Source organism: Tetrao urogallus (genome assembly GCF_951394365.1).
Source record: "Tetrao urogallus genome assembly, chromosome: Z".
NCBI lineage: Eukaryota > Metazoa > Chordata > Aves > Galliformes > Phasianidae > Tetrao > Tetrao urogallus.
In genome coordinates this window covers 29,464,439-29,484,605 of record NC_136816.1, presented here as the reverse complement: position 1 = coordinate 29,484,605, position 20,167 = coordinate 29,464,439, and the positions used below count along the sequence as shown (strand labels likewise).

Sequence of the window (20,167 nt, the reverse complement as noted above, 5' to 3'; positions counted from 1 at the left end):
CTTCACAGCTTCATGTAACGTGTCTTAACTATTTCAGGTCTATTTTCCACATAGACCAACTAAAACAAAAGGGATTTCTCCAGAAGTAGCATCACCAGGAGTAAATCTACAAGATTTTGCTACTTATTTACATATTTTATTTAATCAAAAAATTGCAAAACTCTAGTTAGCAACTGCTTTTGAAAAGGTTCTATAAACTAAATGAAATGAAACTAAATGAAAACTAAATGTCCATTATGAAAATGAAAACTAAATGAAAACTAAAGTCCATTAAAAAAGAGGAAGGGAGGAGACAGGGACAGGGGAAAGAAGAAAGGAGATAATCATAATGTATGCAGGTTATTCTGAAAGTAATCCCTATTTATTTCCATAGAAACTATAACAGAAACAAAGATTACAATAACATCAGTTGAGATAGGTAATGTCTAAACCAGTTCTGGTCTCTGACCTCCAAGACGAAAAAGTGTAGACAACAGGAAAGCAAAATGTATCTCAGATTTAACTCTCAGATGTAGTGAACACCATTTGACCCAACAGCTATAGAAACAGCTGAAAAGAGCATCGTGTGAAAAACAGCTCCTGAAACAGAACTGTGCTATTTAAACATTTAAAATGCAATCAGATTAATTACCTAACATTTTCATTCTAATTTACTTTATGGAATCAGTGATTTGGGAATGCTTCAGAGTCTTTTCCAGGCATTGCAGCAACATGCACTTTGCTTTAGCTTGCCAACACAAAAGTTCTAGAGGTGCAAGGATTGATAAGGTGTAAAAAAAACAAATAGAAAAAACAGAAAGGATATGAGAAACAGGGTAGTATAATATAGTGGTAGTATAGACATCCTAAGTTTTTTTTTCTTTTTTTTGTTAGTGAAGAGCCCCTGTGCTTGCCATTTTAGCAAGGTGTGTCACATTTTCTGCTGTCAAAGCAAGCATGACTACACTAAACTTGTGGAACTAATCCATTTTATCCTGGCAGAAGACATGTCCCTAGACTCTTCATTTCTGATGTTACAAAAACAAAGTCCCCAAGTGATCAAGTAACTAAAAAAGAGGCCACTTTAAAATGTCCAGTAAATACAGTAAATCTGCTTATTCTTATATTACATTCCTTGCAAAAATGACTCTTGAGTAAAGAACAACTGCACTGTTTTACTTGTAAAATTTGTAGGATTTCAGGAATGCTTACTACTTACCTCTATTTTAGATGTCTATTTTTAAACATTCATCTAAATTTTAGTATTCTAATTACTTCGTGTCTTTGTCAGATGAATGCTCTTTGAGAAGCACTGTTAAACAGAAGGCTTGTCTCAAAGAAATATGGCCAGTTATTAGCAACTTTGGATGACTTTCAAAGACACTAATTTATACCTGATAGTACCTGGGAAACCACTAGGTATTGACTATATCTTTACTCTTGATAGAGCCTATATTCTCTTATTCTCTGTCTTTATTTGTCATTACTAAGATCTTCATATCACCTTAATAGAAAGATGAAAATTTAGGGTTCCACAGATTTTCACCATTAGCTTAATCATAAAATTAGTGGTATTGTTGGTGTTGGATCTACCATTAAAATTCCTGTTCTAAGAAATGACCTTCTCTCAAACACAAATACCTTCGTTTTAGATCTCATAACAGAAAAAGAACATAAATTAGTATCAAAATCAACTGGATCATAAATTTAACTCCAATAGTATAAATTACTTTTTGTAGCACTTAAATATAATGCACTCAGCATCATGAGATTCTGCAAGTCTTGTTCATCAGTCAACATACCTAGATGCACTCATGATTTTCTATATACACTAACTGCTTTTCAGAACAGTGCTAGGTAGTGAGCAGAATTAGTACGTATTACTTCTAGAAAAATGAGCTGAAGAAAAACACAGCTGTCTGCCACACTACAAACACCAGAATCCCAAAAGCCAAAGGTGAGTGGTTACCAAATGTATTGGTAATATTAGATCACGTGATCATGTATGTTGTATATAACTTTTTTTTTTTTGTAATGTAAGAAGACGAATGTAGGAAACTATAACCCTGAAGTATGCTCTGACTTTAATTTGAAATAACAGGAATTCTCCATTTTACTCCCTTTTATCATATTACATACATTAACCATGGATAATCTGTGATCTTGTGATCTGTATCTCTATAATGCCAGGCTCTCAGATGAAGACAGCTACTATTCTGCATAGTTTCTATTGATCTATGAAGGCCAACAGTATTCTATTGTATGTACTTGACAGATGAATGAATAAAAAGTGAAGCTTATCAGCATTTTTTTCCCAAACTGCATGGATACGTTTCTAAAGCAATGTGAAAAAATTTATGTGTGTGACTTCCGATTACCTTAATGGCAGCCATCTGGTTCAGCATCAACACATCACACTGAAATTTTACCCCATGCTGCACAGAAGTAACATAGTAATTTACAACAGGCCATCACTATTGGCTAAAGAAAGAAAAAGCCATCACTACTGAAAGAAAGAGTACTTTTGAAAAAGAAAATATTTTGCATTTTTTGTACTATGGGCTCCATAACAATAATTATTTTGTTTGGAATAAAAACAACAGCAAAAATAATTAGCTCGAATCTCTCTCCTCTCATCAAGTGCACTTCTTGTTTCACTTTCACTTTAGAAAAAAAGTCTCTTGTAAATAATACAGGAACATATTCAAATCTGGGGAATCCCATAACGAGGAACACAGTTTCACATTAATTTTTCTGTAATTTCAGATAACCCCTGAAATCTGTAGGTGAGATTAAAGCACTTCTCCCAGCTTTTGTCCAAGAAGCAAAGCAGGCCGTGTGTTCAAAAGCAGAACACTCACCTTATAACAAAGTCATGGGTATCAATCTCTTTTCCACACCCGCTGTCCAGAAGGATGCCAGAATTTCCAACTACAGCACAGGTTTTAAATCGGCGATTCTTCATCGGGGAAATCTCAGGGAGAAGGCTGTGCAAATCCTGAGAAATATTTAGGGTGCGACGTCTGTCAAGTACATAATGGATTACATCTCCTGGCTTGAAACTGCTTTTGACCACTGAGACATCTCTTTCCGCATCCAAGAATTGAAGAATACTCTTTCTGGGTGGGAAAAAAAAAAATGAGTCATGGGTAAGACCCACTGTTCACTGCTGCATGGAATTATCTAACATAGACCATGCAGAGCATGCAGCATACTACTGCAGGTAGTTAGCAACAAGACAGACAGAAGTCACTTCCCATGTTCTAGAATGGAATTAGAGGAAAGCTGTCACAACAGAATTCAAATCTTAATTACAATATCACAAGTAAAGCACTACAGCAGTGGATTTTAATTCCTCCATAGAGATGAAAGCACTGAGAGACCAAGGGAAGATGACTTTAAAAATTACACAGTATATACTATTGTAATGTTTTACAATGCTTCAGAACATTCATATACTTCAAAGAGGACAAGAGCTGTTTGTTTTCATAGAAACATGACAGTTTAAAACATTAAGTATTTATAGCTCAGGAAATAAGTGTTTCAGTACACTGTCATGTCTCGCAACTCAGCTCGGTTCAAGAATAGCTGTGTTTTCATACAGCTCCTTATTTCACTGTAACACATTCAGTTTAGCATAAACTTAGTACTAATTAACTGAAGCTCAGCTAAAGTTATTCTAATTAACATGAAATAAGAACACCCACTGTCTTTCACACTGATTTAAGCAAAATCAGCTTAAAAACATGCTGGAAATTTAAGTACTACAGCTCAAGGTCTAGTTAAACTGTTCCCTGAACTCATAGAACACTTCCTAGAAAACAATCATTACTTTAAATCAGTTTAATTCAGTCCTGCAGCTTGCTTCTCTGCCACTAAACGTTTGAACTGTTAACAGGGTTCAGATACATGTGATCAAGATCAGGACTTAACAAGCTATCACAGATCAAGGCACTATGATAATTAAGCATCTGTACACTTCCAGTGCCCAGAAAATAACAAAGCGTATCTGCTTAAAGGTTAGTTTTGGAAGTTAAATCATGGTAACCTATACCTGCTTGTAAGCATTTTAAGGATTCTTTTAAGGACTACAGTTAGTATGGACTTATCCCAGCATTGACAGTCTCAAGCAGTCTGCAGTACATGTCTGTCCCTGGGATAAAAAGCTACAAAAGGTCAGAGCTGCAGGAGAATCTGCTGGCTCAGGATGACCACTGACCACAGCCTTATGCACCCATGCCCATGCCTACTTTGCCCTGCAAAGTGTGAATATTTGGGAGCAGATGTGAATACCATGGCTGAATTTAAGCTCATGCTAAAAGTCCAATATGGAACAGACAGGACTTGATGAACTGAGGTAGGTCATCCCCATAGCTGTTAATATGAACACACTTCTTCTTTCTATTTCTGCAATACTAACAAGACAAGAAGAAAAGCAATAATTTTACATTTTCCACTGCTGTCAGCAGATAAAATAAGATTTAAAATAGATTACTTCTTGAGTAAGAGAATACTATTTTTACGTAACCAACTTTTAGAGCAGAACTTCCTTAAAGCAGATCAAAACAGGAAAAGAGACACTGCTCCAGCAGTTGCAACACCTGCTGAGAGATACAAAGGAGAAATAATCTCAAGTAAAAAGGAGTGAACTATAGGAGCACCATGACCAGACAGCTCTTGTGTCACTGCCTTAAGTGGAAAGGGCAAGTCTAAACCTTGCCGTTACACAAAGCGCTCAACCTGGAATTGACTTTAAAAGCCACAGGGGAAGGGAAACAGGATAAAAATATTTTTTTGAGTGCTTCCTCGCACTTGCTGCAACAGGACAAAGGGGAAAAAAGAAGAATGTTCTGAGGTGTCTTTTACAGTTGTCAGGTATAAATGAAGGAGCATTGGGGCAAAGACAGCCTACACTAAGGGTCTCAGAATAAGGGAGAATGGTGGAGAATATTAAAATTCTGAGTACTGAAATCTTCCTGCAAATGGTGTAAAGGGCCAGGCAAAGTGCTTCTGTAACACAGGATAAAGACTCCACTTCAGCCTGTAAGTCTAATGAACTTTAATCCTCCCAGGCCGATGAATTCATTTTGTAATTTGTTGCTCTGCAACAAATAAGAAACTACTATGAAATGAGAAGGAGAAAAAAAAAAGAGCAAAAAAGAATGACTTGTCTGATCTAGCAGTACTATAAGTGACAAGAATTATTAATTATCTAAGAAGATCCACCAGACCAGTGGCTGTAATGCACCAGTGGCTGGACAATTAATGCCCTGAAAGTTACCAACACATCAGCCAAAGTATCCAGAGACTCATTTCATAACGCATTCTAATGTGAGATGGGGTGACCACAACTAAACCAGAAAACACAACAGAAATTACGTGAAACCTAGGGCTCTGACTAAAAAAAGGCACACATGATCACTACCAGCTTTGTTTTAATTATTTACAGCACCCATACCTGATATCTGGAACAAACTGACCTAAATATTTGTGTAACCAAACAAGTAGCAACATTTACTCATCAACTGAGTATCTTGTACATAATTCCAAAATGTAAGAGCAAGGCAGTGAAGTTATGCAAACAGAGCCTGCTCCCCCCTGCCTCCCCCCCCCAAAAAATGCCTTGGCTTCCATTACTTATTCGGCAACTCACAGTTAAATCTTTTTTACCTGACTACATTTGCTCATGGAATTTCTCCTCAAGTCCTCAAGTGGACCTGAATCAGATCCATACAGCCAACCACGTATTAAACAGCTGAAATATTTTAGTCTGAATTTTTCATTAGAAAATTCAATTGTGTGCACAGATATTAAGTATGCATAAGAATCCCTTTGCTGATAAGAAATGTGTATAATGCCAGCATTAAAATACGTATTTTAATATTAAAGGAAATATGATTAAGAATGCAGATGTTCATATTATTGTTTTAAGTTCCTCTCTGCTACTGACTCATCTGTACCACAGAGACAGCAGGACTTCCCACTTTCACGTAAGTGTTGAGATAAAAAGATATGCTAAAGGATGTGATAACTTCAAACTATGAAGCACATATGGCTGTCTCAGTCTTGATCCTGGTTAATAGTAAGAGCACTTTTAAACTTCTATTCTGTCCCAAGCATAGAGTCCTGAAAAAAAACAACACAAAAAGGCTGTAAAAAGGCTGAATAAATGGACTTGACAAATAATTTTAAGAAAGTGCTAATTCACATTCTGATGCACATAAAATTCAAAAGCACGCTCAATTCGAGGAAGGAAAAAAAAACAGCATAATTTTTAGTTGAACCTTCTAGTAAATGTGTTAAACAGATACAGCTTCTGCAACCTTAAGATAGAATGTGGAACAGAACTGTTTCATTTGAGGTGGTCTTTAAGTTTTGTTTGGATGAATAAAACTGCAACTGAGCCCTTCGTGGGCGGGTGAGGCAGATGTGGCTCAGGCTTATCTGGAGGCGAGGAACTGTCCACTACCTGTTTACGTGACTTATACAAACATGGTGTCACAACGCGTGGTTGACCTGGGGCTTGTCTTCAATGACCAAAACCAGATGTTCGTAATACTTAAACACTGAGTACAACTCCTGATTAACTGTCAAGGGATATGTAACAGATAACACTGTCTTCAAATACCTTTCCAAACAATGTAAAGTTTCTGGGCAGTGTGGTGACATCTTTCTACTTATATGCATTTTTTAGCTTTATTTTGTTCAAAAAGCCTTGAACTACTAGCAACTACACTTACAATTACACAGTGGTTAACTCTTCCTCATTTTCCTCCAAACTGTGTGAATTATGGAAAAAAAAAAAATCATTTAAATACTTGGCTTTTAAGACTGCAAATAAATTTCTAAACTGTGGTCATAAACACTAATATCAGTGAAAGCCAAAGTAGGCCACAACCCTATCTGAAATACCTTTCCAGAGAAAATCCTTCCTCTGTGCATGGAACTGCTGGAAAGCCTTGTCACTGGAGTGTCCCAGCTTTTCTGGCTAGGAATTCCAGGATTTGGCGAAGTGCCTGACTGGTATCCTCGCTACTGAGCTAGCTGAGGTAAGCCACTAACTACTACCTTATGGAAACAGAAGGATTGAGTGATCACCTAGTCCACTCCCTACCCCTCTGAAGATAGATCTTTTTCAACATCACCCTGCACGTGTTTATCAAGCTTAGCTTTAGCAGCCTCCCCAGCAGTGCAGACTTAATGGACTCTTTCATGATCTTGATTAATTTCAGTGCTTTTTTATCCTCACTGGAGCACAATATTCCAAGTGCTGGTGTGGGTGTTTCCCACAGCAACTGAAGCCTGTTTTTCCATTTACCTTGCATGCAGAGGACAGATTACTGCTTACTCTTGGCAAGAACCTTCATTTAACTGAGGCTACGAAGACATCCAATTAAAATATATATATATATATTTTTTTTAAGTACAGGTCATGTGTTTGAGGTCACTGACATTTCTTGTAGCTCTCCTTCAGACTTTCTCCAACTGATTTACTCAGGCCTTTAAACAATTTGATTTTCCAGCGACTCCAGTCTAGTCAAGTATTGACATCACTTCACCCTCCCCAAACGGAAGGCAGAATGTGGCTCTCAGCTGTTGACACCCCCAAGGACAATGGACACTAGACAAAGACACTTTTTTTTTTTGCCACTTAATTAATTCTTTCCTTGAAGAGCTTTTTTTAAAAATTCTGTTTCAGTCAGACAACAGAGAAATACAGAAATTCCATTGGCCAAAACCAACTTAGGTGCAAACATCTCTGCCTCCTCTGAAGGCAAACAGGAGTTGCAGCTGCCTAGAAGGGCAGGCTGTGACTTCACGTTACTGCAGAGTTCTTTTTTGTTTTGTTGTTTTTATTTAAGACACTAAAAATACGCCTGCTCCAGAGGAGCCATGCTCTCCAGCTCTCTGCTTGCCTTCAGCACTGAAAGAGATATTTACAAACAGTGAATGTTTGATTAATTATTTTTCCTTTCCAGGACATCCTTTTTATGCTCTGTGTGTGCCAATCACATGGAGACTCCTAAACTAAGATCAGTTAGTTATTTTTTTGAATGTGCTCTTCATTCAACTACATGGAGTATTTTTCACATGCTAACAAAACTGAAGGGTTTTTTTGTTTGTTTTTCTGAAGAGCTACTTACTACTGAAAGGCCAGCAGCTACTTATCTACAAACATTTGGTGGGTATTTTTTTTTCTTCCGTAAAGAAATAATTATTTAAATTTTTAAATATTGTTTTGATCACAGTGATAACTAAATAAACTGCTGTCTTAGATCTCTCTTAAACTGAAGTTAGACTTTTCAAGTTTTAGGTATTTTGGGACTCATTTGATTTTTATTTTTTTTCATAAAACAATGTAAACAATTCTTTTGATATATAACTAGCATATGCCCAGCAACATCTCACTCTCAGAAGTTCCTAATTCTCTTAAGTCACCACAGACTCTGATTTGCCTTCTTCCTAATAATTTTGCAAATTCTCAGAGATCTGGATTCATTACAACCATGCATACTGCATCCAATACGGCAGAGGTTCCTGGCAATCACCAGCCCACAGACAACCAACACCAAGTGCTGGCTGACAGTTAGTTTCTGACTGTTTCCATGCTGACCCCCCCCTCTCTACTTTCAGGGCACCATGCTCCTCCTTGACCAGAAAGGTCACTTCAGCAGCTGAAGCATACATTAATCAAGCTACAATAATCAAGCTACAAATCTTTAGAGCTTTCCAGCAAAAAGAAGAGTGGACTTTTAAACATAGCATGGCCTAACTGCTGCTTAACAAATGAAGGCTAGAAATACCTCAGCTTTCAATGCACTGAAGAAAGCCAGAGCCAAAGGAAAGGAGTCAGAGGAGTTAACTGCTTCCAATTACAGAGAACACTGAATTTTTAATTGACGTTAAGGACTGAGCAAGAAAAAAACTCTGAAGTTTACTGTGACCATAGTGGAAAGCCCCAGTTTGCAGGTCTCAGACTCTGGAGGAAATGGCCAGTGACTGGCTCTAAAACCTCCAAAAGCTCCTATAAAAGCTTCAGAGCAATTTCACTACTCCAGTGCCAATTCAGTGTCTATCATTTGCTGTTCAGTGGCTTATCATAGCTGTTTCATATTAACTTGAAAGATAAACAGTGATAATAATCAAAACTCTTCAGAAGGGGAAGTCACAACAGTGTTTTTTCTTGTGTTTTGTTCTGTTTTTTTTTTTTGTTTGTTTGTTTTGTTTTTAATGATGCTGCTAACATCTTAGAAGTTCTCACACTTTCCAGAAAGGAAATTTCCACTCTCTCACATTATAAAGAGATGAACACGCCTAGACACACATCATTTTTTCATTTTGTCTTCTCGAAATTCAAAACCCCTATCTAGTCCCTTCAACACAAACACATGCCACACTTAATCAAAAATAAGTGGAAGACCAAAGTCCCGTCCTGAAACTTCACACTGTAATTACATGATTTCACAAAGGTTACAGAGGTGCTAGCATCAGTCCTCCATCAGAGAGGATTGTATAATCTCAGCCACACCTCTCCTGTTTGAAGGTACAGCCCCTTATATGACCAAAATTTCCTTGTTTCTGTACCAGGAAAACCTTCACATTTCTACTAAGAATAGGAAGGCCTTAAAACGCGCAATTTTGCAGAAGGTGGGTTCCCCTTACACATGGCTGAAGTCATTCTGACAGAAAGGGAATCAAGCAAGCAGTCTTCTACCCTCAGGCACAGGAATTACTAATTATTTTTCAAAGAAGTTGTCAGCAATCAGTAGGTAACATCAGTTGGAAAAATCTCTCCCACTACAGCAACTGTGACCAGCTAAAGAGCAAATATGCTACAGTCCCTTGTTATTAATAACATCACCATTCCCTCCTCAGTAATAGAAAAAAGCCTAGCACTTTCTTTTAATGCTTGCTTAGCAACTCCTCAAAAGGGCATCGGCCTCCCAGAACAGCTGCTACATTCCCTTACCTCTTCTGGTTGCAAGGTCCCAAGAGAGTGCAGTCTATGACACCAGACACCCTGCAAAACCTTTATGGGTCTGGATAATGAATCTTTTCACTCACTGACTCACTAAGGAATGACCTGGCCAAGATCCCCTATGACCTTTGTGGTTGACAGAAACTGGTCACTACCCTGAGCTAATAAAATCAGTACATGAGCAAACAGAGAAAGCAGCACAGTATAATAACAAAGGGTAACATTCCAGCTGCCGGACAGCAATGACCAGACATACCACTAAAGAGCAGTCCTTGCACAAAGCAAAATTCACTGACAAGTATTTTCCATGTTCTAAAATAGTCATTGTGGGTGTCAAGCTGATGTAAGACACAAAGGTAGCTGCAGTTTATGACTGATGAAAAGTTTTATGAAATGTCTCTAGGCTGTACGCTAATAGTTACACAAACTATTTCTCCACTCCTTAGAAGTGATAAGTTTTTTTTATATATTATTCAAAAGGTGCTAGCTTTTTTTAAAGTGTTTCTCTCCTACCGTTACTTACTAGGATGATGCTCAACCACAAGAGCATTGCTGCTCACATTAACAGTTGCATGAATCATCCTCATGGTCTTCACATGCTCTTTTGAGGGCTGAAGAGTTAGTTTAACCATGAAAACACTACAGGAGATTGCTAGATACATTTGAAGATAATCCTGAAAGATTCCTAAGAGTACAAATATTTAAGGTTAAGATGCGTCTTGCTGCTGAAATGGGGAAGAAAGGTTATGGCAATCCTCCTGCAATAATGAAAGAAAAACGTGTATTGTTCAGTCAGCATCAGGAACAGAACAAGTTTCACAAGGGGGTCCTCAGGAGAAAGTACAGCAAAGTTTCCTTCCTCACTGCTGAATATCATAATTGAATATGCCACATATATTAGCAAAGATGATTTCTGGAAGGGATAGGACTAGCAGGTGGCATGGACTCCTTTCATATACTGTGTTCAGGACACACATTTTTCTTCACTGCGCTACTGAGACAAAAAGCATTCTTCACTGTACCATTTTTAAGAAATACCACATGTTCACATCATATGCTCCTTCAGAGCTCATTAATTATTTTTTAAATGGCAGAATTTCCCAACCTCCAACAATACGAAAAGGTATTGATTTTGAAACTCATCTTTTGAAACTCATCTTAGATTGAAATGATAGCCTTGTATTTACAGACTTTAAAAAAAACTTTCAATGGCATTCACCATTGTTTGACCCTCTGTCTTAATGATCTATGCTGCTTCTGAAGAAGGTGAAAAATGAGCATAACCTAAGCTTCATTTTTGCTTTTAAGTTTAATCAAAAATCTATTGTAAAATTTTTACTTGTTTGTTATTTGGCTTGAGCAGTAAAGGTGTATTCGTTGTAAATGGTTCCGAAATAGGATAACTGATTTTTCCAAAAAACTAGATAACTAAGAATGATAATTACCTCCTTCTACTCACAGTCTTTCAGTGGCTTCCAAGTTTACTTCACAAGTACAACAGTGTGCTGTTTTCTTCTCATTGTCAAAACTATAATATATGATTTGAAATTTCTGCAGTATTCTTCTGAAGTTGCTTCCTACTTTTCCAATTTAAACTGTCTGTTACATGCATATGAATTTTAGATATTGGTACAGGACATCACGTATCTTAGCCTACCTTCAGAGCGTAATTTGTCCATTACCTCGTGACCAACACACCAGCCAAACAGGTGACAAAAAAAATTCTTGGGAAAAACTCCAGTGCTGAGGTCTGGAAGTGCATCTGTAATGGCTGACTGCCAGATGCTCGCTGGTATGAGCCTGGAAAACAGCGGGGAGCCCATCCAGGGGACAGCGCACCACAGCGCACAACAGAGCTGAGACACAGCTACAGGATCCGAAGTACTAAGAGCAGCATAGTTCACTGCCTACTCAATTCTTGCTACACTTTTCATCCCTGACCCCATTCTCTGCTGTTGCAGTGGGAATGCACTTCACTTGTCACAGCAGAGGACTTCCAGAATGGGGTGACACATACAGCACTCACTGCTTTCGCTACCACTGTGTACTTATTAATCATTTTTGAGGTAACCTTGTGCTCTAGAGGCACTGAAGACCAGGTTGGATGGGTTCCTGGGAAGCCTGACCTGGTGGGTGGCAGCCTTGCCCAAGACAATGGAGCTGGAACAAGATGATCTTTGAGGTCTCTTCCAACCCAAATCATTTAGTGGTTCTACGCTTCTGTGTTTCTCTACGTGTTTTAGAATTAAAAACATATAACTGTAGTCATAAAAAAAATTCCACAGTTCCTCATTCAGAATAGACATTCTTTCATAAGACGAAAGATTGCTAGTTGAGGGGTTTTTTTAAGCTGGCCTTACTTTTTTGTTTGTTTGTTTTGTTTTACTTTAAAAAAAAAAAGGAAAAGAAGGAAAAGAAAAAAAGGAAGAAAGAACAATCACACTGAAAATACAGTTTAATTAGATGAAATTCCAATTTAGCATCCTAATATTCCAAAAATCAAGGCTATTCTAATAAACAACTGCAGCTAAAATTTGTTTACTTTCATGTTTCTCACCCCCACACTGCTAAGCCCCGCCCCATATTCCTCTCCTGCTGCCTGCCCACCTGACTGAGACAAGATATGATGGCAATGCAGTACTTGGAGATTCACTTGCTCTTCCCCCAGGCTCCAGCATGGGTAGGCCCACTCTGTTAAGACACATCAGAGCTACCATTTGCTTTAATTCTTCCACTGTGCTCCCACATTCAACATGAGCCTAAGGCTCTTTCTGGCCTCTCTGCCTCTGAAAAAAAGAAAACTCTATGAGATTGTCAGCATCACCAAGCCATGTGTGCCTTCTGACTCAGACCGGCCTCAGGGAGGTCAGCACCTCATGTCGCAGCTCTTGACTCTTACATCTAAGTCACACGCCTGAACTCCCTTTGTAGTTAGGAAGAAAAACAGGTACTTTCAGGCTACATCTGTCTTATTTTAGTCCTCTAGGATGAGAGGAAATCATATTCTAAAAGTGCCAGTTTCTCATCACTGACTCCAAGAGGGTTCTTGACAACATGCATAATGTAGATACTGTCCTCAAGGTCTGACTGACATAGCCAGGTGAAAACATTTTATTCATTCATACAAAGGTTGACTTTACTTAGCAGCCTAATGGCATCTAGTTGCATTTAACACTGCACCTTTAGAGAGTACAGTTATAAAGCCTTTGACATGGTCTCACACAGTATCCTTCTGCGGAAACTGGCTGCCCGTGGCTTGGACAGTTTTACCCTCCGTTGGATAAGGAACTGGCTGGAGGGCCGTGCTCAACAGGTGGTGGTCAATGGAGTGAAGTCCAGCTGGAGACCTGTTACAAGTGGTGCCCCCCAGGGGTCGGTACTGGGGCCCATCCTGTTTAATGTCTTCATTGATGACTTAGATGAAGGGATTGAGTGTACCCTGAGTAAGTTTGCAGATGACACCAAGTTGGGAGGTGGTGTCGATCTGCCTGAGGGCAGGGAGGCCCTGCAGACGGATCTAGATAAGCTGGATCGCTGGGCTGAGGTGAATGGGATGAGGTTTAACAAGGCCAAGTGTCGGGTTCTGCACTTTGGCCACAACAACCCCAGGCAGCGTTACAGGCCTGGGGATGAGTGGTTGGATGAGTGTGAAGAGGAAAGGGACCTGGGGGTGTTGGTTGATGCTCAGCTGAACATGAGCCGACAGTGTGCCCAGGTGGCCAAGAGGGCCAACGGCATCCTGGCCTGCATTAGAAACAGTGTGGCCAGCAGGAGTAGGGAGGTGATCATCAGCCTGTACTCAGCACTGGTGAGGTCGCACCTCGAGTACTGTGTTCAGTTTTGGGCCCCTCACTGCAAGAAAGACATTGAGGCCCTGGAGCGTGTCCAGAGAAGGGCAACGAAACTGGTGAGGGCTCTGGAGCACAAGTCTTATGAGGAGCGGCTGAGGGAGCTAGGATTGTTCGGTCTGGAGAAGAGGAGGCTCAGGGGAGACCTCATTGCACTCTACAACTTCCTGAAGGGAGGTTGTGGTGCAAAAGGGTCTGGCCTCTTCTCCCAGGCAAATAGTAGGACCCGAGGAAATGGCAAGAAGTTATACCAGAGGAGGTTTAGGTTGGATATTAGGAGAAACTTTTTCTCTCAAAGGGTGGTCAGGCACTGGAATGGCTGCACAGGGAGGTGGTGGAGTCGTCGTCCCTGGCAGTGTTCAAGAGGCGCCTGGATGAGGAGCTACGAGAGATGGTTTAGTAGCTTGTGGTACTGATAGGAATGGGAGGGTGGTTGGACTGGATGATCTTGCAGGTCGTTTCCAACCTTGTGATTCTGTGATTCTGTGATAAAACATCCACCTGCAGCAGTAAATCAAATGACTTTGTTCTGGACCAAGAGAACTGTAGGCAATAGTAATATGAAATGAATTATGTGTTACTTAAGACACTCACCTTATCTCCAGTACCAAAGTAGAATTGATTTTCCAACCTTCTACAGAATGCTGGAAGATAGCGGAACCGCCCTTTCGGATTGTTTTATCAGAACTATTGATCATTGATCGACTCAAACTCAGCTCACCATCTCTGCAATGCAACACAGAAAAAACAGTTACAGCAAGGCTAGCTCTGTTTTTAAGTACCTTACTTCACAAGCACCAGCACTGTTTCATTTTCTTCACAAAAAGAAGCAGTTATCTTCCCTTCTCTTATTCCGCTTGCCAAGCAAATGAGCTCTCCCTGTGAGTAGTCTATGAGACATCTATAGGTAACATTTTAACGTGCCATTTAAGAGCTCTAGTATGTTTTTGTTTTTAATGAAATGTATACATACATATTTAAAAAAAAAAAAAAACAACAAATTCCAAATTGTGAATCTACACCAAATTTCAGCAGGTGTACAAAGCAGATTCTGCACTTCCGTATTAAAATTTACAGCATTAAACTAAAAAATAAATGTTAACCTTCAATCTTTCCCCCAGTAATTGGTCACGTTGCACACAATAATTGCCTTGCAGACTTTCTTTCCCTCCCATTAGTACTTTCATGAGCGGAATTTTGGAGTTTAATGGCTCTAACCACACAAAATTTCCTTTCGTTAAACTTTTGCATGCGTATATCCAAACATTTTCAGTTGTCTTAAACCTTTTCATTTACCTCATACTGAAATTTTGGTAGCTATTTGAGTAAATTAAGAACCATAGTAAGCTGTGACTGACAACCACAGAGTAACTGATGAAGAATCATAAATGTTATCAACTATAATTATATTCATCAACAGGGTCACACAAATAAAACAAATGATAAAACACTGCAAGCACAGTGTAAAGCCTTAGGTCTGAATTGTGTTTTATCACCGTATGTATTCATTATCTTCCACACTGTTTCCCCGTAAGCAACATTCAGCTCAGTTCAATCAAAGCTGTTAATCATAAATATATCACACATGTATATATATATATGCACAAGCAAATGTGTATATACATATAAATATATCAAAATCACTGGATTTAACATTTTACCATGCAGAATGTATTGAAGAAAGAATACGTATCACAGCAATGTACAGAAATGTCTTTGTAAGTTAAATAAGCATGGTCTGAAATACCACTGACAATAAAGGCATCGCTTGACTTGCCAAGAGAACTCTTGATCACCAACCATTCAACCAACAGGATCTAAGATTAAAGATGTGTGGCCGAAGGTCATCTAGGGGATTGCTGGCTTTTGTTTTCCTGTGGCTGTAAGTGCATGAAGCAACTGGATCCTGGTCCTTAATGAGAACTATGACAATACAGAGCCGCACTGAGCATTAACATTTGGATCAAGGCTGGATCAAGCCCTGGCAATCTGATCTAGCTGCACACGTCCATGTTGACTGCAAGGGAGCTGGATTAGATGACCTCTGAAGGTCCCTTCCAACTCTGAGGATTCTACAATTCAATGATTTTGTAAATTATAAACCAGACTAAACTTGATCTATCCTTCAGTGGGACATTAATTAAGCTAACATAACTTGTAGCAGCGGTCATCTGCAAAAGCTGCTATGGCTGCAGAAGACCCTGTAGCCAACAAACCAACAAAGCCAAAAGCAGCCCAGCATCACTGACAGCAGTCTCCCTCCCTCCCCGATGCCAGCACACTGCAGCACCAGCATTACACCGACTCATAGGTAAGAGTGCCACCTACCGAAAAATCTACCACTGTAAGCAACTGTGTATGTGCATGATGTGCATGCAAAGCATGCTCCCTACTCTAATTTATTCACAGGATGTGAGGATGACACTGGACACTCTGAATTCACTAGTCAGAATGTAATTAGTATTTTCTGCTATCCTTTTTTATTATTTTTATGTTATTCCTTAAAATTTTCTGTATTGGTTATGGATAACCACATATATTTTATTGCAGTAAGATCAAGCATATACACCTTACAAAAAACTACCAAAATGCATCTGGTGAAAGTACCCGGTCTGAAAGCACCTCACAGATGCCCCCAAGTCCTGTCCCACAGGCGCCTTAAGAGTGACACAGGTGACACAACTCTGGGAGAAATTATGCTGACAACACCTACAGTGCCCTTGCATTTCAAATGTCATTGTCTTCTGCACTCATAATTTACACATGCAGTGAACTGCACAGATTTTCATACAGTGGAGCAGAACAATGCTGAATTATGTTCTCATGAGCTAAAATAAGGTCCTAAGCACTAAAGTTCTAGCATGAATACAAAGATGTTTGCTTCATGCTCCCCTCCATTTACTGTTACTGGTTCATTCAATTTTTACTTAAAATAAAATGAAATAAGCTGATACATAAAATTCTCAGTTTATTCCAGAAAATTCTTCATTGTTTAAAAAAAGCGTGAAACGGATTTGGGCCTCCCTGTACCACCCACAACCACAGCGAACCCTACCTGGTGCAACAGCAATGTGTGGCTGATGACCCAGCCCCAAGCCAGCTTCCTCTGGTGACCAACCTGACTGAGACAGCACAGGACAACAGTCTATTCTCCCGAACATGGTTCGGGTTCAGTGAACATGGTTCACTGAATACGAGTAACTGCTTTACAGCTTTAAGTGGCATATTTCATACCAAGACAATGATATGTAGGAAACAGCCCTTCTATGTAATGAATATTTCATTACTCACATTACTTCACATAACCTTTAAGAGGACACTGGGCACAGTCTTGCAATTACCATCCGTGAGAACTCAACTATGAAAACACAGCGGATGGTACCACCACATGCCTGTGCATCACACAGACAGCCTGGGATCTAACTGTGGTGCTACCAAGAACCCCAAACAGACCATCTCCTGCCTTCACAGCCCTGTTCCTGGCACTCCTGGAAGTAACACGTCCCACAGAAAAAACAGTTGGATCTCCTCTGTGGCAGCCAGAAACAACCCATGTAATACCAGAGAGCCCTTCTTTCAAGAGGAAGGGAGCCTCATGCCAGCAGTGGTGGCAGACGGTCACAGTGCACCCAGCTGTGGTCCTCCAGTGAAGCACATGACAGTGGGTGAGAAGGGCCCTCATTCCATCACCTTCCACCCTGCACACGACATCCTGCTGCCACCAAAGCAGAGACTTGGCACTGATGCCTTCTGAAGCACTCCTAAAGACATACATACCTATGCCTAAATACACTTTCGTTAATGTTAATGCATTGCTTCTCCTTACTACCTCTTAAATAATGTAAAATAGAATGCGTCATAACAAGTAGGGGACTTTTCTGGCAAATACGGGTTTTACCTAGTGACTAATTCCTGAATCATTTAACTTGCCCCTAATGTGACAGGAAGAAATGTCTGCTAAAAAACACACGACCTCTGGTCGAGGCTGATAGTCCCTCACAGCTCTGTATTCACACCAACCTCTGTGCACCCCACAACCTAAACACTGTACACTTCCATACATCTCCAAATATGCAGGTGCCACAACACTGCAGCAGAAGCATCACACCTAAACTGAACAACAGGGAAAGTTACAGCAACTTGTGAAAATCCTTAATGCCAAAAGAACCGAACACCACACCAGAGGTGCAGAGAGGCACGATCAGCCCTATTCATACAGTCTGATATTTAGGTGGTGCTGTGTGGAGCCAGGAGTTGTACTCGACGGTGGGTCTCTTCCAACTCAAGATATCCTATAGTTCTGTCATTCTATGACCTGCCACTGCTGCGAGGCACGGCACCGCTGTCCCACTGCACCGCAAATGTGCCCCGCACCGCTGTGCCGCCCTGCGCCCGAGCAGAGCTGGGGGAGGACGCGCTTTCTGCCCCGATGGGGGGCAGAGCGGTGCGCGGGAACGCATGGGGACTGCAGTTGCCCTCGCTCCCTCCGGGCTCTTACGGGCACTTTCAGCAACTTTATTCTTTTTCCTCAAATTAAGGGCTTACACCCAAAGAGAACGGGTACTGAGCGCATCTCACCGCAACAGACGCGCACAGGCGAACGCGAGGCGCGAGCCCTTTCCGCGCCCTCGCCGAGCTGACCGTGCCTGTGGGATTCACGCATCCTTCACCCGAACAGTGCCGGTTACCGCCGCCGGGAAAGAGGCAGCTAGAGCGGAACACCCAACTCCTGCACAGGATGGGTGCAAGTTAGCAGGGAGAAGAGGAACGCCGGCATGCACGTACACAGCCAAGGTGACCAACAAAGAAAGAGAAAGCTGAGGTACAGCGCAAAGCGGGAAGGGACTTTTCGCCTCTTATTTCCACAGGCTGGCGGTGGGGAGCGGCGGCTCTTCATCAGAGCAATGCCAGGCGCAAGAGGGAGGAACGCCCCGAGTTACGCGCGGAGCCCGGACGAAGTTCGGGGCGCGGGTCGGGGCCACACTCGGCTCTGGGCGGACCCTCCCGGCCTCCGGGAGAGCCGCGGCGGCGCGCACACCGCGAGGCTCAGGGGTGCCGCAGTCGTGGAGGAGCCGAGGAGCCCCCAGGACAGCGCCGCCGCCCCCGCGGGGACCCTCCCGGCGCGGCGCCGCATTTACCCGGCGAGCGGAGCCTCCTGGCGCTCCTCAGTGCGCGCGATCTCCTTGGTCTTGTAGAAGATGAGGAGGAGACTTATGGTGCACACAGTCCACCTCTTCCTGACGGAACGCATGTCTTCTGCGAAGCGCGGTCCCCCTCCCCCTTTTCCTTTGTTTGTCAGCGGTGCGCGGAAAACAACTCCGCACGCGGAGCAGTGTGCCAAAAACACAGTGATGTTTCTCTTTCGGAATAATTCTAAGGAAAAAAAAAAAAAAAAAAAAAAAAGAAAGAAAGAAAGAAAAAAAAAAAAAAAGCGGGCGGCCGCGGATGCCGGAGGCTGTTGGGCGTTTAGTTTGACTCTCCTGCTCCCTGCCCTCCCCTGCCCGGTTGGTGGGCCCGCAGCCAGCGCCTCGCTCCCCTCCGCCCGGGGCACAACTCCGCGCCGCGCTCCTCCCGCCGCCGCCCCGCTCCGCGCCGACCTCGCTCCGTTAGCGGCGTCGGCGACGGCCCGAGGGGGACGCTTGCGCCTCCCTCCCCGCGGCGGGGCGGTGGCGGGCGGAACGCAGCCAATGGGCGCCGCGCGGGGGCGGGCATCCAGCGCGTCCGGCGGGCCGCGGGAGGGGCGGCCTCCGTTCCCCCGGACGGACCGTGGCTGGGGATTTGCGGGGCGGCCCGGACGGGGCACCGGGAGGGGTGTGGGCGCTGGCTGCGGGTGGTGACCCGTCCCCGGGGGCGGGAGGGAGGAAGCGGTTCGGAAGGTGCTGCCGGAGCCGGTTCCTCGCTGTCCGGGTCTCATTTCATCGACGCCGACGCTGTGTTGTCATTTGCCAGTTTGTGCGAGGACATTTTCCTGAAATGCCCCAAATGCCCCTTCCTCACAAATCAACCCCAACAAGCCAACCTGAAACTTGAATGCGTAATGCAACACGAGAAAGAAATCACGAGCTGTGCCCGCTTCCTTCTGTGTTGTTTTGCCCTTCGCGATGTGGCTGGGCTGTCCCGCGCTGTCCTCATTCTGTGTGACAGGGATCTGCTCACACAGGTTCACATTTGTGGAGCAAAGCTCCCACGGAGACACGAGAAGGTTTTCTGGCAAATCGAGGGTGACTCTTCTCCTCCCAATACAGGGCAGATACCCGTGTGCGGGATGACAGAACCTTCCCCGTGTCTCATTAGTTTAATGGCCTGTCTCCAGAATTGTTCAGTATCAGATATTTCACATGCAAGCAGATGGGGAGATGGG

The 20,167-nt window shown here is 42.0% G+C and overlaps 1 protein-coding gene across 1 annotated transcript in view; it reads right to left on the bottom strand.

Moving 5' to 3' along the window:
- Positions 1-19,057, bottom strand: part of ST8SIA4 (ST8 alpha-N-acetyl-neuraminide alpha-2,8-sialyltransferase 4) — a gene marked incomplete at both ends in the record, with an annotated part of 49,642 nt that extends 30,585 nt beyond the window's left edge. Inside the window, 3 exons of the mRNA XM_079548654.1 lie at positions 2,841-3,098; positions 14,401-14,532; positions 18,945-19,057. Of these exons, the coding sequence (XP_079404780.1) occupies positions 2,841-3,098; positions 14,401-14,532; positions 18,945-19,057 (503 nt within the window). The remainder of the gene's footprint in view (positions 1-2,840; positions 3,099-14,400; positions 14,533-18,944) is intronic.
- Between the last annotated feature and the right edge of the window lie 1,110 nt (positions 19,058-20,167).